The sequence below is a fragment of the Gracilinanus agilis genome, chromosome 4, assembly GCF_016433145.1.
Source record: "Gracilinanus agilis isolate LMUSP501 chromosome 4, AgileGrace, whole genome shotgun sequence".
Lineage (NCBI taxonomy): Eukaryota > Metazoa > Chordata > Mammalia > Didelphimorphia > Didelphidae > Gracilinanus > Gracilinanus agilis.
In genome coordinates, this window is record NC_058133.1 from 110,058,673 (window position 1) to 110,079,261 (window position 20,589).

At 43.7% G+C, this 20,589-nt stretch overlaps 1 protein-coding gene across 1 annotated transcript in view; it reads right to left on the bottom strand.

The window, feature by feature from the left end:
• Nucleotides 1–16,851, bottom strand: part of SLC26A9 (solute carrier family 26 member 9) — a 34,378-nt gene extending 17,527 nt beyond the window's left edge. The window contains exons 1-10 of the mRNA XM_044674033.1: nucleotides 16,727–16,851; nucleotides 11,947–12,086; nucleotides 11,376–11,486; nucleotides 9,579–9,754; nucleotides 7,492–7,656; nucleotides 6,067–6,219; nucleotides 4,328–4,410; nucleotides 3,347–3,494; nucleotides 1,167–1,280; nucleotides 653–730 (exon numbers count right to left, since the gene is read on the bottom strand). Of these exons, the coding sequence (XP_044529968.1) occupies nucleotides 653–730; nucleotides 1,167–1,280; nucleotides 3,347–3,494; nucleotides 4,328–4,410; nucleotides 6,067–6,219; nucleotides 7,492–7,656; nucleotides 9,579–9,754; nucleotides 11,376–11,486; nucleotides 11,947–12,086; nucleotides 16,727–16,851 (1,293 nt within the window). The remainder of the gene's footprint in view (nucleotides 1–652; nucleotides 731–1,166; nucleotides 1,281–3,346; nucleotides 3,495–4,327; nucleotides 4,411–6,066; nucleotides 6,220–7,491; nucleotides 7,657–9,578; nucleotides 9,755–11,375; nucleotides 11,487–11,946; nucleotides 12,087–16,726) is intronic.
• Nucleotides 16,852–20,589: the final 3,738 nt, after the last annotated feature.

Sequence of the window (20,589 nt, forward strand, 5' to 3'; positions counted from 1 at the left end):
AGAGAGGGAGAGAGAGAGAGAGAGAGAGAGAAAGAGAGAGAGAGAGAAAAAGAGAGAGAGAGAGAGAGAGTTAGTTAGTTTTCTCTCTAGGGGATAACTGAGTCCCCTTTGTGAATTTATACCTGCCCCCTCAGTGGCTCATTTGGAAGCAGTGGGGAGAAAGGAGGGATTTGGGTGAGAGAGTATGGTGAGCTTCTTGGACAGAGACACATAGAGAGAGACAAGGAAACAGAGAAAGAGAAAGAGAGAGATGCAAGAACCCCAGGGGTTCCAACCCTATCTGGGTAACTGTGTTACTATCTCTGTAAGATGAGGAGGGTCCACCAGTGATTTCTAAGCTTCCTTTCAGCTCAAATTCCATGAGCCTATGAAAGTGAGGTGCCTGGGGGGATGCCCTGTCACCTTACTGCCTTTGAAGGTGAGATTACCTGAGTGTTACTCTATGCTAGCACCTGCCCCCATGGACAGTTCCATCCCCATCACTGTTTCGGTTATGCGTGCTCTTCTCTAAGAAGTGAATCTCTTTGCTTCATGCTTCAGAAAGGGGTTTGTTTGGTCTGGGACATCTCTATGGTCCCTTCTAATCTTGAGTACTTTACAATTTGGTGATTCTTCCCTCCTTTACCTCAGCCTATCCCAACTGTGCTCTTACCTTGGGCAAAGGGTACAGATAGACCCCTAAAACCAGCATGGTGATCATCACCACTAGAGACACACACAGACTTGAGACCTGTGAAGAGTTAAAAAAAAAAAAAGTCTGAACACTGAGAGAAGGAGGAAGGCTGGGTAGATGTGATGAGGACGAGTTGAAGGAAGAGGCGTTGAACTCTTACTCTGGGTTTTCTCTCTAGGGGATAACTGGGTCCCTGTATGAATTTGTACCTGCCCCTCAGTGTCTCATCTGGAAGCAGCGGGGACAAAGAAGGGAGGGATTGGAGAATTCCTTTAGGGCATAGTAGAGAAAGTGTCCAGAGACATGAATTATTTCTACTTTTCTAGGACAGGGGAACAGATTTGGATGAGAGGTAGTGTGGTGAGCTTTTTTGAGTTGAACTTGGCACTGGATCCTCCTGGGGGCATCTTCCCAATTGGCTTCAGAGAGATGATTTGCCCTGCCCATCATCCTTTGCTTTCCCTACTTTGAATCCCTCCCCACTCCAGCTCACCTGAGATTTGCCCCCTGCTCCATCCACAGCCAGGGTGACTGAGAGGGCACAGCAAATGACATGGATTTTAAAGAAGGAGCCAAAAAAGTTGCTGCAGCCCAAAGCAATCATTTCCTGTGGGGAGAGGAGGAATGTTTAGGAACTTGGGGACCCATCTCCCCTGCAGATGGGAATCAGTCTGGATAGTTAGAGATAGGTAGGGTGAAGAAGTGGGAGAACTTCAGGCAGGAGAGACTCAACTGCCAACTCTGGGATCTGACCACTCCTTGGCAGCACAGACTCTGACAGTGGAAAGAGCATAGATAATGAACTCGGAAGACCTTGTGTTCCTATCTTGACTCAGATACTTACTATCACTGTGACTTTGGACAAGTTACTTAACCTTCTTAGGCCTCAGTCTCCTCATCTATAAAATTATGGGTTTAGACTAGATGGCCACTCATGTCCCCTCAAGCTCTAGCACAATGATTCCACCAGGAGAATACTTGAGAGAATTTGGGATGGCATAGCCCAAGGGCACCACTAAGATGGCTAATAATAGCTAGCATTTGTATATTGCATTAGGGTTTACAAAGCATTTTCTGTATGATATCTGATTTTATCCTCAGAACAACCTTGTTGAGTAGCTATGATAATTATCTCTATTTTCAGATAAGGAAATTGAAACAGACTGAGAGGTTAAATGACTTGCCCAAAGTCATAAAGCTAGTAAATGTCTGAGGCAGAATTTGAACTTAGGACTTCCAGACTTCAAATCCAGCATTCTTATATATTATGCCACCTAGCTGCCATAGAGGTCACTGGGGACAAGATCACTAAAAGTGACTGGGCCTTAGGGGGTTCAAGGTGAACTTTTGTCAAATGCAGAGCAAATGCTTCTGAGCAGCCCTATGAATAACAAAATCACAGAGAAGTCAGAGCTGGAAGGGACCTTCCCAAGATCATCGAGTGTAGAGGTACATAGACTGAGGTACGTAGACCCCCAAGGCATTTGTGGATAGATTTAAGGAGGTCTGTGAATTTAGATGAAAAAAAATTAGATTGCTATTTTCACTAACCTCTAACTGAAATTGAACCCTTCCTTCCATTGTGATTTAAAGCAAAATTAAAGTGAGAAGGGGGTCCATAGATTTCCTGTTCAAGGGGCCCATGACACAAAAAAGACTAAGAACCCCTTCATCTAGTCCAATGTTCTTGTGTTCTAGGTTGGTGATGGCAAACCTATGACATGCATGTCAGCACTGACACACGTAGCCATTTTTGATGACATGTGGCCACATGCGGTCGCATAGAGAGAAATATGGGGCTGCATGCCGAGGACAAAACATTTGCTGTATTGTAGTGTAGACACTCTGTGCACTATAGATGACAATTCAACCTATATTAATTTACCTATTTTGGTTTATTAAATACAAGTATATATCACAATTATACATTTTTGTTATTTAAACTATAAATATCATGAAATTATGGTTTTTTTTCTCGAAGTGACACACCACCTGAGTTAAGCTCGTTTTTTTGGAGAATTTTGACACACCAAGTTCAAAAGGTTGCCCATCACTGTTCTAGGTGAAGAAATTGAAATCTAGAGAGGTCAAGAAATTTATGTCACCTAGAACAATGAGTCAGAGTCAAAATTAGTCTCTGTTTTTTCATACTGTCTCCCTTCTGTCTCCGAGGTTCTATGCTTCAGAGGCATACTACCAGTGGGTAAAGCATCAGTTTCCTCAGAGGTAGCATTGTGTAATGGGTAGAATGTTGGATTTGGACCCAGAAGGTTCTAACCCTCTCTCAGACATTTACTAACTGTGAATTTCAGTTTCTTCATCTATAAAATGGTGGAGGCTGGACTTGATTGCTAAGGTCCCTTCCAGCAGTGTTTATGATCCCATGATTTTTAAAATGTGGAGTTAGCCTGGATCACTAGAGCTCCTTTTATCTCTAAGTCTTACAAAAATCAATGCTCCTACAAACAATGATGGTCTATATACAAGTCTATATTTCATTGTTGGACTCTCTAGTATCTATAGAGTTACATCCAGTTGCTGGGGGACCCTCTCACTAGCAATTGTCTTTGCATGGCTTCTCCAATATGTTGCTCATGCCCTCTTTTCCCTTCCCTTTTCCCAATACAAGATTCATTTCCCTACCTCTCCTTGCCCTTCTGGGAAAGGAATTACCTGATTAGAATCCACATCATAGCCATGTTTAGTTCCCAGGGTCCTGCCAACGGCCAGGTTGATGACATAACCCACGATGGCCAGGGAGAAGGCTGTGCCAATCATGTCCTTCCACTGAAAGACCATGGGGGACACTGGGGTGGGGAATCTGTCATGGAGTCAGAGGGGAAGAAGGATTAGGATTCAGTGTGTGCTTGTAAATGGGAGGGAAAAAGGAGGAGGAGTGGGGGAATCAGGGGTAGGGTCAAGTTAGCATCATAGAACCATAGAATTGGAAATCTTAGAGGGCCTTCAGAGCTCATTTGGACCAAACCAACCATTCTGAGGGAAGATGATGATAATTCCTTTCATTTGGGTTATATGTAGTACTAATATTATTCTCATTTATGGATGAGAAAACTGGTAATTAGAAGAGTTTAAGTGACTTGCCCAAAGCCACATCATCAGTAAGTAGCAGAGATGGGACCAGAAGATGAATCCTCTGATTACCCATGGTTCTCCTTCACTCAGGGCCACTTCCTCTCTTTTCCTCTCACACCTTGCCTCCCAGGACTATGAGAGTGCAATCAATGAACCTCTAATTCTCCAGAGAAAGTACAGCACCTTGTATGATGCCTTGCCTATAGTAGGCACTCAATATATGTGTTGATTGAGCAATTATAGCCCAAGTTGTTAAAAAGATGTTGTCCTGGGATGGAGGCAAAGGAGAGATGTTTCCCCTTAATAGGCTAGCCTTTATCTAATTCTCTGTCCAGTAGACTTTGGTATAATTTAAGCTTGTGTTCCAATAAAACTATTATCTGGAGACACAGTCTGAGGGCTGAGCTGAGCTGGACTAGGCTTGGGGGTGTGACTTCCCTAAAGAGGACCCCAATGAAATTGACTCGTGGACCTAGTACTGTCCCATACTGCAGGACCAGGGTTCTAGATTGGGCCTGGGCCAGGGTGGGAGAGCCAAGCTCCCAGCCAGCTTCCACTCACCCCTGTTGGATCTCTCCCACAATCTGCATATGGTACTTCTTGGGCATCTTACAACCCCCAGAGATAGCCGTTGCCACCACCACCTATTGAGGAAGGGAAAGATGGGACCTGAGCCAGGGCATTGGTTCCCTACCAGGCTTCCCTCTCTCAGAAAGAAACCCAGGTCCTTCCATTCTCAACTGTCTGATAAAAATGACTCTGGAAAAGCTAGACATGTACTAACATTGACTTGTACTGTCTGGTTTCCTGTTTTGCTTACTGCAGGAGGGAGAGCTTTAATGTCCTTGTCCCTATAACTGACAGAGCTTAAGGCGATAGATCATAGAATTAGACTTAGAAGGAACCTTAGAGGTTATGGAGTTCAGGAGTGTCAAACTCAAATAGAAAAGGGAGCTATTAAACTATTCATGAGGATCCATGAGGGTCATATATTGACTTAGTTTTAAAAATGTAATATTATCTTGTTATTTTTTTCTTATTTTATTAAATATTTCCCAATTATTATTATTTTTTTAAAGTATGAATTCTAAGACAGAAGAGCAGCGAGGGCTAGGCAATTGGGACTAGGTGACTTGCCCAGGGTCATATAGTTAAGAAGTGTCTGAAACCAGATTTGAACCCAGGTTTTCCCATCTCCAGGCCTGACACTCTATCTGTTGTGCTATTTAGCTCCTCTGTGCAATTATGTTGGGGTGTGTATATGTGTGTGTGTTTTAAATTCTTACCTTCTGGCTTAGTATCAATTCTGAGTATTGGTTCCAAAGCAGAAGAGTGATAAAAGCCAGGCAATGGGTATTGAGTGACTTGGCCAGGGTCATACAGCTAGGAAGTGTGTGAGGCCAGATTTGATCCCAGGTTCTTTCTAGTCTCCAGGGATGATACACTATTTACTGTGCTACCTACCTTTCCTGTCCAATTATGTTATTTTTTTTTTAAACAAACCTTCCCTTTCATCTTGGAACCAAAACCAAGATGAAAGGGAAGGGTTGTCTAAAAAAATTTCATACAATATTTGTACAATACAAACAATATTGTATATTGGTTCCAAGGCAGAAGAGTGGTAAGGGCTAGGCAGTGGGAATTAAATGACTTGCCCAGGGTCACACAGCTAGAAAGTGTCTGAGGCCAGAGTTGGACCCAAGACCTCCTCTCTCTATCCACTAAACTACCTAGCTTCCCCCTCCAATTATGTTTTTGTCTGGTTCAGGCTGTACTTAAGAGTGTTGTGTGCCAAATGTTGCCTTTGGGCCATGGTGTTTGGTATGTCTGATTTAGTTCAACTCCCTTATTCTTTGACTGAGCCATAAAAGTGAACAGATTTTCCTAGGATAACTCATCATAAGTGGCAGAACCTGGATTTAAATTCGGGTACTGTAAGACTAACTTACAGGTACGCTCACTTCACAGGAACTCTTAGGATCACACTAGTTAAAGCTGTAGATCTTGGGGATAATTTAGCCTAATCTCCTGATTTTACAGATAAGGAAACTGAGATGCAGAATAATTTTTTATGAATCACAAGGTAAGATTTAGTAGAATTCCTTCATTTTACAGATAAGGAAACTGGAATGATTCTTTTTTTCTCCCTCCAGTCTCGCAGGCAGTAAATAGCAGAGTAAATAGCACCTTTGTGTAAAGCCCTGCTTATTTGGAAGCCAGGTCTACATTGCCCTTTTCCCCCACTTTGCCATTGGTCCAGGCTCCCCACCCCAAACCCAGTTTCCAAGTGAGATCCTCACCACAATCAGTTCCGTGGGGATGGGAACACGAATCTTGTGCATGTAGCGGACATTAAGTTCTTTCACCAGCACCAGAAAGACAGCACTTATGAGGGCAAAGACAAGCGAGGCAATATTTGTATGGCCCAGGTTTTTGCAGATGTCGATGAAGGTCTAGAAGTGTAAAAGTGAAATTTGGGAGATGCCATCTTTAAGTATATATATGTATATTTTCTATGGACACGGGAAATGTATCAAACTATATTTCCCGTGGTCCAACGGGTTTCCGTTTCCGGTTCTTTGGGCGTGGGGACACCTACGTCTCCACGCAGAGAAGAGTTTATAATCTCCTGGATTAGGGGGGAGTGCCTCTTGGCCAGCAGACTCGGGAGGAGACAGGAGACAATAATGGCGAGGGCAGCGGTTTTGAATTCTTACAAGCGCATGGTCTAATAACTTTATCTATCAGCATGGCTTTAATTAAGATACTAATTTTTATATTTATAGCAGCCTTTATCATTTTTAATCCTTATAAATAATAGATCAGGGACATCAGAAGAGAACAAACCAGGAGAAGAGGTCGTCACCTTCATAGGTTCCTTCCTCTTTCTCCCTTCTCTCTGTCCACTTCTGGGCAGGGTCCTGAGTTGGTAAGGATGATTGAGAAAGGCACAAGTGAAACAAAATTCAGCCTCTCGTATCCACCTCCCTCCTCAACTTGTGGAAATCTCTCAGATGGGAGACACTATCTGGAATAGATCATTCTCTTTCTCTGTCCCCAAGTGGAACAAGAGGAAATAGGTTTTTAAGTGGCAGCTCAAGGGAACAAGGTTAAAGTTAAGGAAGAACTTCTCTGATAGGCACTAGAATGAGGAACTGAGGAAGGCTACAGGAATTAGAATTATATATTTGGAAAGGACCTTAGAGGTTGTCAAGTCCAACTTCCCATTGAGCACAAGAATTCCTGACAGGTGACCAACTGGCTTTGGTTCAAACACTTTCAGGGATAAGGACTATTGTGTTCTGTAATCCTAGCTTCTAGCAAAGTGCCTTCTATGTTTTGTTTTGTTTTTAAACCCTTACTTTCTTCTTCTTCTTTTTTTTTAAACCCTTACTTTCCATCTTAGAATAAAAACTGTGTATCGATTCCAAGGCAGAAGAGTGGTAAGGGCTAAGCCATGGGAATTAAGTGACTTGCCCAGGGTCATACAGCTATCAAGGGTATGAGGGCAGATTTGAATCCAGGACCCAACATCGCCAAGCCTGACTATCCATTGAGCCACCTAGCTTTCCCAAAAGTGCCTTACATGTTGAGGGCATTTAATGAATGCTTATTGAATGAATCCAAGAAGGGTGCTTATCACTTAAAAAACCCAGCAACTTTTAAAGAGCTGGAAAGATTCTCAGGTGTCTCACCCAGGCCTCTAGGTTGGATTCCAAACTCACCAAGACAATGGCTCCAGGTCCAGTGTAGGAGGGGATGGTCAGCCCGAAGATGTATTTGAGTACAGAGATCAGGATCTGCAACCCAGCAGCAGTCATGAAGCCTCTGATGAAGGACTCGGACAGGTAGATGGCCACAAAACCAAACTGTACAAACCCTAAGCCCATCTAGGATGGGACACAGAAGAAGGAGAGAGAAATGCAGATACCTGCTTGGGGCCATGCATGTCATTGCCCCACTGCCAAGGACAATGGCAGCACACCTAGAATGTCACAGATGCATCCTTGAGCGCTTAGTAATTTTTTAAAAACCCTTACCTCCTGTCTTAGAATTGGTACTGAGTATTGGTTCAAAAACAAGAGAGACATAAGGGGTAGGCAATGGGGGTTAAGTGACTTACCCAGGGTCACACAACTAGGAAGTGTCTGAGACCAGACTTAAACCCAGGTCCTCCCAATTCTAGGCTTTGTTCTCTATCTACTGAGCCACCTAGCTTTCCTCAAGTGTTTATTAATCTTTAATGCATATATCCAATCTCTCCAACTGGGTTACAAATTCCTTGAGGATAGGGACTATCTGGAAATGAGATGAAGCATTTTGCATATCCTGAGGAAGGTTTAAAGATTTCACTTCCCTCCAACCCTGGCCCCCATTCTATGAGCCACTGTCAAAAGAAGCTTTGAACCTTCTCTGGAACTCTTATTCTGGCAGGCAGCAGAGTTAAGCTGAAAGCGTGCTTGGTTTGGACTTAGAAAACTTCGGGCAAGTCGCTTTACCTGTTAGGGCCTTGGTTTCCTTATCTGATAAGTGGGAGAGGTGATCTAGACCAAAGGTACTTTCAACTCTAAATCATACGAGTCTCTAAGGCTTCTTCTAGCTCGAAAATCCCATGATCCTACATTGTCATACAAGTAACTTGTCATACATACTTGTTCAGTTGTTTCAGTCATGTCTGACTCTTTTTTTAAAAACTCTTACCTTCTATTTTGGAATCAATACTGTGTGTTGGTTCTAAGGCAGACGGGTGGTAAGGGCTAGGCAAAGGGGTTTAAGTGACTTGCCAGAGTCACCCAGCTAGGAAGTATCTGAGGTCAAATTTGAACCCAGGACATCCTGTTTCTAGGCCTGGCTCTCAATCCACTGACCCATCCAGCTGTCCCATGTCTGACTCTTCATGACCATATTGTGGGTTTTCTTGGCAAAGATCTTAGAGTGGTTTGCCATTTCCTTCTCCAGCTCACTTGACAGATGAGGAAATTGAGGCAAATAGGGTTAAGTGACTTGTTCAGGGTCACACAGCTGGTTTGTCTGAGACTAGATTTGAACTCAGGAAGATAAGTTTTCCTGCCTTTAAGCCTGACTCTATCCATTGTGCTACCTTGCTGCCCCCTATGATGCAAAGGCACTTACATATTTATGGGGAGTAGAATTTTCTATAGTAAAAATATGCATTTAGAAAAAAAAAGTCACATAAAAATGTTCCTTAGATCTTTTCTGTGTTATTTCTGGCTTAGGCACACCCTTGATAAATTCCCGATGGTGTGTGGCTTGGAGGGGGATGGGCACGGAGGAGGGAAATGCCCTTGCAGCCTCTAAGTATACAAAGAATTAGAAAGAATTTCAGCGAGGCTTGTAATATCTTGGCAGAGGAGGTTGGCGGACAATGGATTAGGTGACAGATTGAGATTTGGGCACCTTTTCCAGGGGTACCTCTGTGGGAAACGTTATAGAGGAGAATCATGCTATAGATAGCAGGTTGGACTTTGAACTGGAATTGGCCTCTAATCTCAGAAGACAGTCTCATTTAGCAGGGTATCAGGTCAGAGATTTCTCCAGGACCCTCCAGCCCTGTGGGAGAAGGCAAATTGCTGAATCTGCTTTCGTAGGTTAGAGACCTGCTACCCTGCATGTAGATGCAGAGGGAGGTATAAATAGACTCTAGAAAGCATAAGGATTCTTGAATTCAATTCTGCTTCCCTTGAGGTTCTGAGTACTCTGGATAACTGTCTGCAGTTTCTTTGGCTCTTATTCCCAAGATGCAGGAGGAGTAAGGTTTCCCTGGGGCACTTCATGAGTATTATCCACTCACCTGGATAATAGCTGTTAGACAAGCCAATGTCGCTGACACGTGAAGTCTCTCCTCTTCCATGGCTGCTATGTCCACGTAGCTTGTGTTGGTGACATTGTTAAAGACCTGGAATTTTGACTCTGGAGCCAGCTGCAGACAGATGTTACCCACCAGGACGCTGATAACAGCAAAGGTACCTGTGGTGCCCCACCCAGCCCAGCAAAAGACAGAGGTTTGGACCAGTACCCACTATAACCACCAGTGGCCCCAGGATGACGCCCCAACCCTCAGGGAGTTAATGGAAGAGTTTAATAATTCTACTGGGAAAGGCAGTCCTGGAGAGAGCATCAGCTCCCATGATTCCTCATTCTTCTCCCCCTCCACCTTGCCATGCTTGTTTCCTCTACAGTTAAAGAAAATTCCTTCACATTTGCATAGCCCTTCATGCTATATCAATGTTAGCCTTAAAGCAACCTCATGAAGTTAGCAGAGCCATTATAATTTTTTTTTTAAATCCTTACCTTCTGTCTTGGAGTCAATATTGTGTATTGGCTCCAAGGCAGAAGAGTGGTAAGGGCTGGGCAATGGGGTAAAGTGACTTGCTCAGGGTCACAAAGCTGGGAAGTGTCTGAGGCCACATTTGAACCTAGGACCTTCTGTCTCTAAGCCTGGCTCTCAATCCACTGAGCTACCCAGCTGCCCCCTTTAATTTTCATTTTACAGGAGATGAGACTCAGAAAAACTTGGAAAGACTTACATGAACTGATGCAAAGTGAAATGAGCAGAAACAGGAGGACACTTACACAGTAAAAGGAAAATTGTACAGTGATCAACTGTGAATGACTTTGTTATTCTTAGCAATACAATGATCCAAGATAGTTCTAAAGAACTTATGAAGAAAAATGCTATCTACATGTAGATGGAGTCTCAATATAGATCAAAGTATACTTAAAAAACTTTATTTTTCTTGTTTTTGGGGTGTGTGGTCTGTGTTTTCTTTTGCAATATGGTTAATATGAAGATGTTTTCCATGACTACACATCTATAATCGATATCAAATTGCTTACTTAGGGTAGGAAGAGGGAAGGAGGAGGAAGGAGAGAATTTGGAACTCAAAATTAAAAAAAAAGAAAGTTAAAAATTACTTTTTCTTGAAATTTAAAAAATATAAAAGTTTTCACACACAAAGAGACTCAAAGAGAAAGGCTAAATGAGAGAAGCCTTTAGGGTTACTCAGTAAATGAATGGGATAGATGACATTCAAACATAGCAGAGCTGGAAGGGACTTTAGGAACCCTCTAGTCTCATCCCAACCTGAAGTATGGACCTGAAGCATTTGAAGACCCCCTCACCTCCATCCCTACCCCAGTAACAGAGAGCCCATTACTTCCTGTAAGGAAAGTTAGCCCATTTCATTTTCAGATTGCTCTAATTGTCAGGAATTTTTCCCTAGGAAGAAGCTTATATCTGTCTCCCTGGAACTTCCACTTGTCCCCAGTTCTGTCCTCTAGGGCCAAGCTGAAGACACAGAATTCCTCTTATGGGGATCATAGGAGCACAGAGATCTAAGAACTTCATGGCCATCACATCCCATGTGACAGGCCTGAAGACAATTAAAGATATTAACAGCATCTTTTCCAGGTTAAAATTCCCCAGTTCTTTGGCCCCGTCCTCAAAAGGCAAGGTTTCCAGTTTCTTGACCAACCTAGTGAGTTTCCCTCTTCAGGATTAACTCAGGACATGCCATTATCTTTTTGATCCCTGTACTCACCAACAAGGAAGATGGGCATGGGGATTGAGGGTAAGGAGGCCTTTTACCTGGCACCATCTGATGAACGCCTCCCAGGAAGAAGTAAGTCAGGAGAGGGAAGAAAGATGAGTAGAGCCCATTGACTGCAGGAAGGTTGGCCAACAGTGCAAAAGCCATGCCTGAAGAAGTTATGAGATTGTGGATTTAGAGCTGGAAAGGACCTCAGGAATTGTCTCATCCAATCCCTTCATTTTATAGACAAGGAAGCTGAGGCCCAGAGAGGGCCACAAGGTCACCCTAAGAGTCAGTAGAAGATCTAGGATTTGAAGTCTAGGGTTCTAGTTCTAAGGCTAAACTTGGACCTCCTGTAGACATGATGGTTTTTGACAGTGAAAAACCGTTTCATTACTTCAAAAGGATACTGATTTCCAGCCTAACAATGAGAAAGCAGGCCACCTGAGGAAACATATAGTATAGGAAATAGCATCTGTTCACCATGATCCTGAGGGTCATCCTTACCAATGCTCCCCAGTTTGGGTCCCTAAAATCTAAAGAGGGTACACTTTAATGTTCAAGATCATAGATATTTTTAGACATGGGATACAGTGCATAATAGCTAGCTTAGGGAGAATCTCTCACCTTGTGGGACCTGGATGGACCCCCCACTCAATCCCCCAAGGAGATCAGGCACGATGTAGTCTTTAATCTTGTATTTGGGGAGCCAGGATAGGACAGGGAGAAGCCCAAATACCACAGTTTTTATCTTGGCAGAGGAACATCTGGAAGGAAAGAGAAGAGCATATCATAGGAGGGACTAGTAGGGACTAGGATTCTTCACCTGGTCCATCAGGAACATCTTCAAGGATTGGACATATTGGGTTTAGCAGTCTCACACGCGATAGTCTCTGCTCCTTTGTGGGCACTGTTTTTGTAAATAATTGGTCCATGGTGTACATAGACTGGAGATATAACTCAGGGAAGAGGAAGGGGAAGTCTTTAACTTCTAACAACATTCCTGCAGAATTTGACTTTAAAACTTTGAGTATTGTACCTTGATCCATAGTCGTCTTCTTTTCCCTGCACATATTTCTAGGCAGGATTGTATTTGAATCATCCCAAAGCTAAAGCCAACTGTTCATTCCTTAGATATCAACACTGAAGGAGACTCCATGACTTCCACAGTGCTATGTCCTTGCTGACTTATACAACCTTTAAGTTGTGAAAAACCTGCACACACACACACACACACACACACACACACACACACACACACACACACACACATGGGCCCTTTTTCTAGTTAATACACTAACTAACATTGGGGGTGGGTGGGGGAATTTTTCATTGGTCAACACAGGGTGGGGAGAGTTGATCCCTTCCCTGTTTGCCCAAGGCCTTGAGGTCTTTTCATAGAAATTCCCCTGGCTGGGGAACAAGGGCTTGAGAATGAAGGCTGACAGAAGGTGGATTGATGAGCGGGGGGGTGGAGGCATGTGTATTTTAGGGGGTAGCAATTTGCTTTCCATGTTCCAGTTCAGTGCAATCAGATACTTGGGGATGGAATCAGGGCCCATTCCGGTGACTCATCCACCTGCTTTGATTAGGCCTTTTTTCTTTACCGTCACTGACTCTGATTCTTTGGTGTTACTCAACAATAGTTTCCCCAATATTAGGTCCCCTGGATGGCACCCAAAACCTAAACCAACACAGCAAAAGCTTTGTCTCTTGCTAAGTCTCTCTCTCTTTTTTTTAAGCCACAGAAACTGGGAGAAATTGGCTTTTCTAACTTAAATCTCCCATCTGGCAATCAATCAGTCAACTAACAGACACTTATTTGTAAGGGTTTAAAATTTAGGCCTTAGAGAGTGAATCCAAACTTCTCATTTTACAGATGAAGAAACTGAGGCTCAGAGAGTTTAAGGGACTTGCCCAGAGTTTCACCCAGCTAACAAGCACATTTCAGAAGTGAGATTTGAATCTGTTTTCCAGACTATCCACCCTGCAGTAATACATCTCTATTAAGTGGTTACTATGTGCCAAGCACAGTACTAGGTGTCACGGAGACAAAGGGACACAATGAAGCAGTTCCTGCTCTGGAGGGAAACAGTATGTACATTTTTTAGTGTACGTAGAATAACTTAACAATGTAGTTTATAGCAGAGAAGGCTGTGGATCAGTGGTTAATAGCATTGAGCTTGAATTCAAATCCAGTCTTAAACATTTCCTAGTTGGGTTATCTTGGGCAAGTCATTTAACTTCTGTACACTTAGGAGGCAGTGAGGTGGCTCAGTGGATAGAGTGCTGCACGTGGAGGCAGGAAGATCTGTGTTCAAATCCAGCCTCAGATACATCCAGGCTGTATGACCTTGGGCAAGTCACTTAACCTCTGATTGCTTCACAAAAGGACCCACTGGATCTATTGGAGAAGGAATGGAAAACCAGTGTCTTTGCCAAGACAACCCCATGGATAGCTCTGGCCCCATGGGGTCTTGAAGAGTGCAATGAATGACTAAACAACAACAAAGTTTAGAGAGAAAGGTACAATTCTAGTAAGTTAGAGGGATTAGGAAAAACTTCAGATCAAAACGTACTTCTCCTAAAAGAGGAAAGGACTTCTTTGAGCCAGAGAGGAGAAAAGAATGCATTCTGAGCCCATAGGGTAACCAGTGCAATGCCAGGGAGATGAAAGAATTGTGTATGAGGGACATACAGAAGGCCAGTTTTGTCAGACCATAGATTGTGGTAAGATGAATAAATAAACTAGAAAGGTAAGTTGGGACTAGGTTTTGAAAGACTCAAAAAACCAAATAGAGATTAATTTTTAGGGCTAGGCAGTTGGGGTAAAGTGACTTGCCTGGGGTCACACAGCTAGGAAGTGTCTGATGCCAGATTTGAACCCAGGACCTCCCCTCTCCAGGTGGCTCTCTATCCTCTGAGCATCTATCCTATTGACATGTTCTGCCTTGTTTCACTTGCTTTTTCATCTTCCCACAGTAAGTGGATGTCAATGGGCCGAAGTACTCCAGGAGAGGCAGGAAATCCAGACAGGACTTTTCTGTTGACCAATGATATCACTGATCTTCCAAACTTTTTGTTTCTGTTGAGGGGACCACCATCCTTCCAGGCTCCAAGGTTTACAACTTTGGCCTTCTCTTAACTCTTTAACTCCTTATTCTTCCTCACAAAAATCAAATAAGTTTCCAGATCTCCCCGTTTTTATCTCTATAGCACATCTTGCATGTATCTTCTCCTCACTATTCATATAGCTACCAACTAAGTATCAATCCCTCATCACCTTTATTTTTTTATTTTTGTGAGTGTCAGAAGACACCACTTTTATCTGACCTCTTAAGAAGAGCTAAAGCCAGAGCTATGTTGATAAATGTTTAATACCTGGCTCTCCAAAAAAACCCACCACATTTTAAAGTTGAATATGGATTATTAATAATTTTCTCCATCACTTAAAAAAATTCCTTACTTTCTGTCCTAATTGCAACCAAGGTAACTGCTAGGCAAATAGAGTTAAATGACTTGCCCAGGGTGACACAGCTAGGAATTATCTGAGGTCAGATTTGAACCCAGATCCTCCCAACTTCTGGCCTGGCTCTGTCCACTGAGCCACCTAGCTACCTAAGATCAGATGATTAACAAAACAATAAATCAAGCCCTAATTTGTGGTGTTTGCTGATTTCTGATGATAAATACTGCTCCCCCTACCCACTGAAAATATAACCGTCTGGTGAGCCTGTTCCAGCTGTCTCCTAAACGCTGTGGACTAAAGCTACACTTCCAGGCTGGTAAGTGGCTGGCCTTACTTGCAAGCCTGTTTTAACACAAGCAAATTGATCTGAATTCTGAAAAGAGCTGTAAACTGATATTAAATATTGAAGAGAGAAAGGGGATCTCACTGAGGACTGATAGGGCAAGGAAAGAGAGTGGTGGTCAGAGTGGTGATGGAGGGAAATACTCTCTAAAGTCCTTTCGCTGTGACCATGTGGGAAAGAATGGGAAATGGAATTGTGTTCAGTATGTCTCTTTACTTTATTCCCATCCCCACCCCTTTTCAAGGCAATAACCTTCTTTTTGTCCCTTCTGTCCAGGTTCAGAACAGAACAGAGCATAAGATTTCCTATAGTCTTTGAACATGTTAGCTGGCAGTAATCACAAGGCTGAAGGAACTAGGAGCCAAGCACAGTATTGGCGTCAGAGCCTAGAACCACAGTGGCTGAGCTTCCCTTGAGGAGTAGGGTTGGGCCAGGGATTTTAGGCAGAGATTCAAATAGATGATCCTCCCAGTCTGAACCAGTTCCACCTGCATCACAGTTCCAGTCATTGCCAGTGACCTCAATCCAAGAAACTGAATCAGCTGTTCTCTAGCTGGGGAGAAGGATAGAGAGAGCCAACCCATGACAGGTATCGGGGACTGCCCACCATCCGGATGGGGAGAGGACTGGGACTTGGGTCCTTAGTACTTGATTTATTTTCAAATAAACCCTTACCTTCTGTCTTAGAGTCAATAATGACTATTGGTTCCAAGGCAGAAGAGTGGTAAGGACAAGGCAATTGGGGTTAAGGGACTTGCTCAGCGTCCCTAAGCTAAGAAGTGTCTGAGGCCAGATTTAAATCCAGGTTCTTCTGGTTACTCCAGACATGGTGCTCTATCCACTGAGCCACCTTGTTGCCTCTTAGCACTTTAGACTATTTCCCAGAGGAGCAGGCTATCTGAGACTCCGGGGGCTGCTTTCATGAGATTATTTCATTCAGTCCCTTGCCTCTAGGAACCTCTTCTGCTTACTAACAGCCACAGGTTAGAGAAAGGCAGGATGGGAGTGGGGCAGCCAGGAGAACGAAGTAGATAGGGAGCAGTGAGATCCCTGCTGTCCACCTATTTGCCCACCTCTTCTGGGCATTGCTTGATATCTGGTTGTTTCTGAGGTGGAGGAGAAGCAGAGAGAGGAGGGAAGCACATGTATGGGAGCTCAGGGTGTGAAGGCTTCCTTGGGTTAGAGGAAATTGTAGGTTTGAGTTGGGGTCCCTCATTACTGTTTCTGCAAACCCCAAGACAAGGCATTCCTGATAGTGGTCATCAAAGCTAATAATAGAGAAGAACCTAGGATAGCAAAGGTGGAAAGAGAACTCCATAGAGTTTGGAGATACAGTAATCCTAAGGCGGTGGAGAGTCCCAATTCTTCCTCTTCTTCCTCCAGGGAGCTCTCCAGGATTTTGACCCAATAATTACTGAGGAATGATTCTCTACATGGGCTCTGTTTCTGGATCCTGAACCAAGGCTGAGATCCTCACCAGGTCTCTCCTTACTCTCATTCCGAAGAACACTGACTGGCAGGCCATAACTTTCTGATGGCAAGATGGCTGGCATGAGGGGTTTAGAGAAACACAGGTTTAAGGCTTGGCATCTTACCTGAAAGCATCACGAAGCTTTTGGCCCACTGGGTAAGTTCTGTCCTTCTTCTCAAATTCCTCATCGAAAAGAGCGAGGGAATATGCAGCTCGGTCTATGACGTAGCGAGGCCTGGGCTGGCTCATGTCTGGGACCTCTACAAGCCCTGGTGGAGACAGAGGAAGGGATGGTGAGCAGGCATTTCTCCTCGGTGCCAGCTCTGGCCTCCTCTGACCTCTTGCTTTTTTAGCTGCAGATTTGTCTTCTGGTTTTTCCCCCGCCCCCTAACCTTGGGACTACCTCCCATCAAGCAAGGTGCCTCCCTCTTCTCTTTCCAGCCCTTCCATAGGACTCACTTCTTTGGCTTGACCTTCCCTCCCAGTGACTGATGAAGGAGACACGGGGCTTAGTAGATGACTGGCAAGCCACACTTGTGAAATCATAACCATTCAGTAAGGACAAGTGAAGAAGGGTGGGAGCAGAGCTGTGTTCAAATTCCTCCTTGAGCTCTGATTTCCAGCTCTCCCCTGCCTTTCCATGAACTCTCAAGCCCCTACCTCTCTCTGAATCTCAGTTTCCCTTCTCATCACATTCAGCCACTAAGTGGAGAAGAAAATGTGCAAATAAAGTGCCTAGAGGCAGTTTCAAATACACTTCCAATGTGACCTCAGAAGGACCCTACCAGTCTGAGGTGTCAGAACGAGGTGTCAGAACGAGGCGTCTAGGACTCTACCAACAGGTTTTCCTGGGACAATAGCTTGTTTGGGGAAATCTGGACAGGGCTTGCCAGCAGTTCTCACTCCTACAGCTTCCTGAGCCTAACCCTTTCCCCTCCCTTCTGTACACCCTTATCGTGTTGGCCTTTTGATACTCCATGTCTACATGCTAGATAGAGGAGGTACCTTTTCCAGGAGCTGCCCCCCCCCCCAGCCCCTGACCAGAGAAAGACCAGATGACTATGGGGGTGGCAGTGGGGGCGTTGGAGACTCCGATTGAAGGAGATGAGCAAGCCGGGGGTAGGGCAGGGTGTGGGTTAATGCTATGAGGAAGCCATGAGGGGACAAGGTGTTGGGGAGGGGGAGTTAGGAGGTTGGATGTAGGAGTGGCTGGTTTGGAAAATCATTTGATTTGAGTCTGAAATTGAGTAGCTACATAGAGGGTTGGGGGTTTGCCTCTCCCTCCTTGGCCAAGAGCCATTTGTCCATTTACCCGTGGTGAATGTTGAAGTAACGCCAGGTGAGACTGTTTTTTTTGTTTTTTGTTTTCTTTTTTTTTTCTGTCCATGACCAGGCCTCAGTCTGGAGGTGGTGGATGGATGTCAAATGCGAATAAGATGGTGGAAGTTACATGGCTAGCACTGGACTCTAAGTCAAAAAAACCAAACCTGGGCTCTGTGTCCCTAGAGGTAGGACTAACAAACTCACTATACGGCCCAAGCCAAGGCGTTTTACTTTTCTGGGACCATTTCCTTGAATTTATGTTGAGGAGGTCAAATTAGATCAATGTTTCCTAATTGATGACTTATGGTATATTTTTGGTGGGAAAATTATTATTGCCAATCTCACTTACTTTTATTTTTAATTTAATTTATTTATTTATTAATCCTTTACCTTCTATCTTAGTATCACTTCTAAGGCAAGAGAGCAAAATGAGTGAGGGAGTTTGGTTAAGTGACATGCCCAAGCTCATACTGCTAGGATGTGTTTGAGGCTGGATTTGAATCCAGGTCCTCTTGACTCCAGACCTGGTGCTCTAGCCACTGTTACCTATCCATTGTTACCCAGCTGTCCTTAAACATCCTTGCTTTTTTTTTTTAATTAAAGAAATTTGTTTTTACAAACACATCCTTTGATTACTTTTTCAATTACGTGTAGAAACAATTTTTAAACAATTGCTTTCTGACCTTTTGCAATACAATCCTCTCCCTCCCTTCCCCCTCCACAGGCAGCAAACAATCTGATATAGGTTATTCCAGAGTTGTCATGCAATCCAAATTTCACCATTCCTCATTCTGTGATAGAAGGCATATATTGAACATGTAAACAAAAACTCATGGAGGAAATGGGGCGAGAAATGGCAGGGTTCATTTTCCATTCATACTCTTTGACAGTTTCTTGGAGAAGCATCCTTATTTTTATTTTTTAAAAATCCTCACCTTTCAGCTTAGGATCAATATTGTGTATTGGTTCCAAGGCAGAAGAGTGGTAAGGGCTAGGCAATGGGGGTTAAGTGACTTGCCCAGGGTCACCCAGCTAGGAAGTGTCTGAGGCCAGATTTGAACCCAGGACTTCCTGTCTCTGGGCCTGGCTCTCAATCCACTGGATCACCTAACTGCCCCAGGAATCCTTACTTTTTAAAATCCGTAGATTTAAAAAAGGGTCGACTCAACCCTCCTTTTCTTCTCGCCTCTGCCTCCCTTCTTTTTCTCAACTCCTGATTGAAACTTCAGAGGGTGAAAGTACTAGCTGATGATGGAGAACTTAATTATTTGACCAGGCCACAATATGGTTTGGGTTGTGAAACCCAAAGGTTTCTAAAGTCCTTTCTAGTTCCAATATTCTCTGATGCTTGATTCTGTTTTCAAGATTGTGCCAAGGAAGTCTGCAGCTTGCAAATAATCCTCAGATCCCAAAGCCATGTATTTTTTCTTTCTTCTCTGGCATTTACACTTAGGATCATAGTTCCTTCAAGTCGGAAAGGAACTGAAAAGTAAGCTACTCCAACCCCCTTATTTTGTAGATGAGGAAATGGTTCCTAGGGAAGGGAAATAACTTCCCCAAGGTCTCACAGATAGCAAACGGCAGAGTTTGAACCTAGGTTCTCTACCTCCAAGACCAGCAGTCTTTATTTTGTACCAAGCTTTCTCAGCAGCTATAGGGATCTGGTAATCAAAGTGGTCTCCTTAGCCTGAGTGAAGTTCATTTGCTACTAAAGTTTCTGAGGGGCACAAGGAGAAACAAGAGGGTATCAACCCAGATCATACAATTAATAATAACATCTAACCTTCATAGATGGTAGCTAGGTGGTACAGTGGATAGAGCCCCAGGCCTGGGGCTGGGAAAACCTGAGTTCAAATCTAGCCTCAGAAATTTACCATGTGTATGACTGAGCAAGTCACTTCATCCTGTTTGCTTCGGTTTCTGCATCTGTAAAATGCACTAGAAAGGAATGGCAAAACCCCATTGGTATCTTCGCCAAGAAAACCTTAAATGGAGTCAGGAAGAGTTGGAAACAACTGAAGTGACAGTTATAACCTTCACAAGCACTTTAAGGTCTGTAAAGTGCTTTACAAATATTATCTCATTTTAGCCTCACAAAAACTCTAACGAGTAGGGTCTATTATTATTCCCATTTTACAGATGAGGAAACCAAAGCTGGTAGAGATGAAGTGACTTATAAGTAGGACTAAGGTCCAGATCTTCCTGATCCAACATCCAACCCTCTATCCCTAAATCACCCAGAATCACAGACTGAGAGCTGTAACAGACCACAGAGAATATTCCAGTCCAATCCCCACTTTTTATAGAGAAGGAAACCAAAACCTAGTAAAGGAATTTTATTTGCTTATGGCAATGTAGGAAGCTGCAGAGCTGGCTCCTCTCTCTGGCTGCCATCTTCCTTCTATATTGGAGCAGGAGGCAGAAATGCAAGTTGGATGTCATAGGATCTATTTACTTGAGAGAAATGGAGAGGTGGGAGGATGACTTCACAGGCCTCGTCCTTTAAGAGGAGGCTGCTTGGGGGCAGGTACGTAGCTCAGTGGATTGAGAGTCAGGCCTAGAGATGGGAGGTCCTAGGTTTAAATCCAGCCTCAGAAAGTTCCTGGCTGTGTGACCCTGGGGAGTCACTTACCAATTACCTAGCCCTTACTGCTTTTCTGCCTT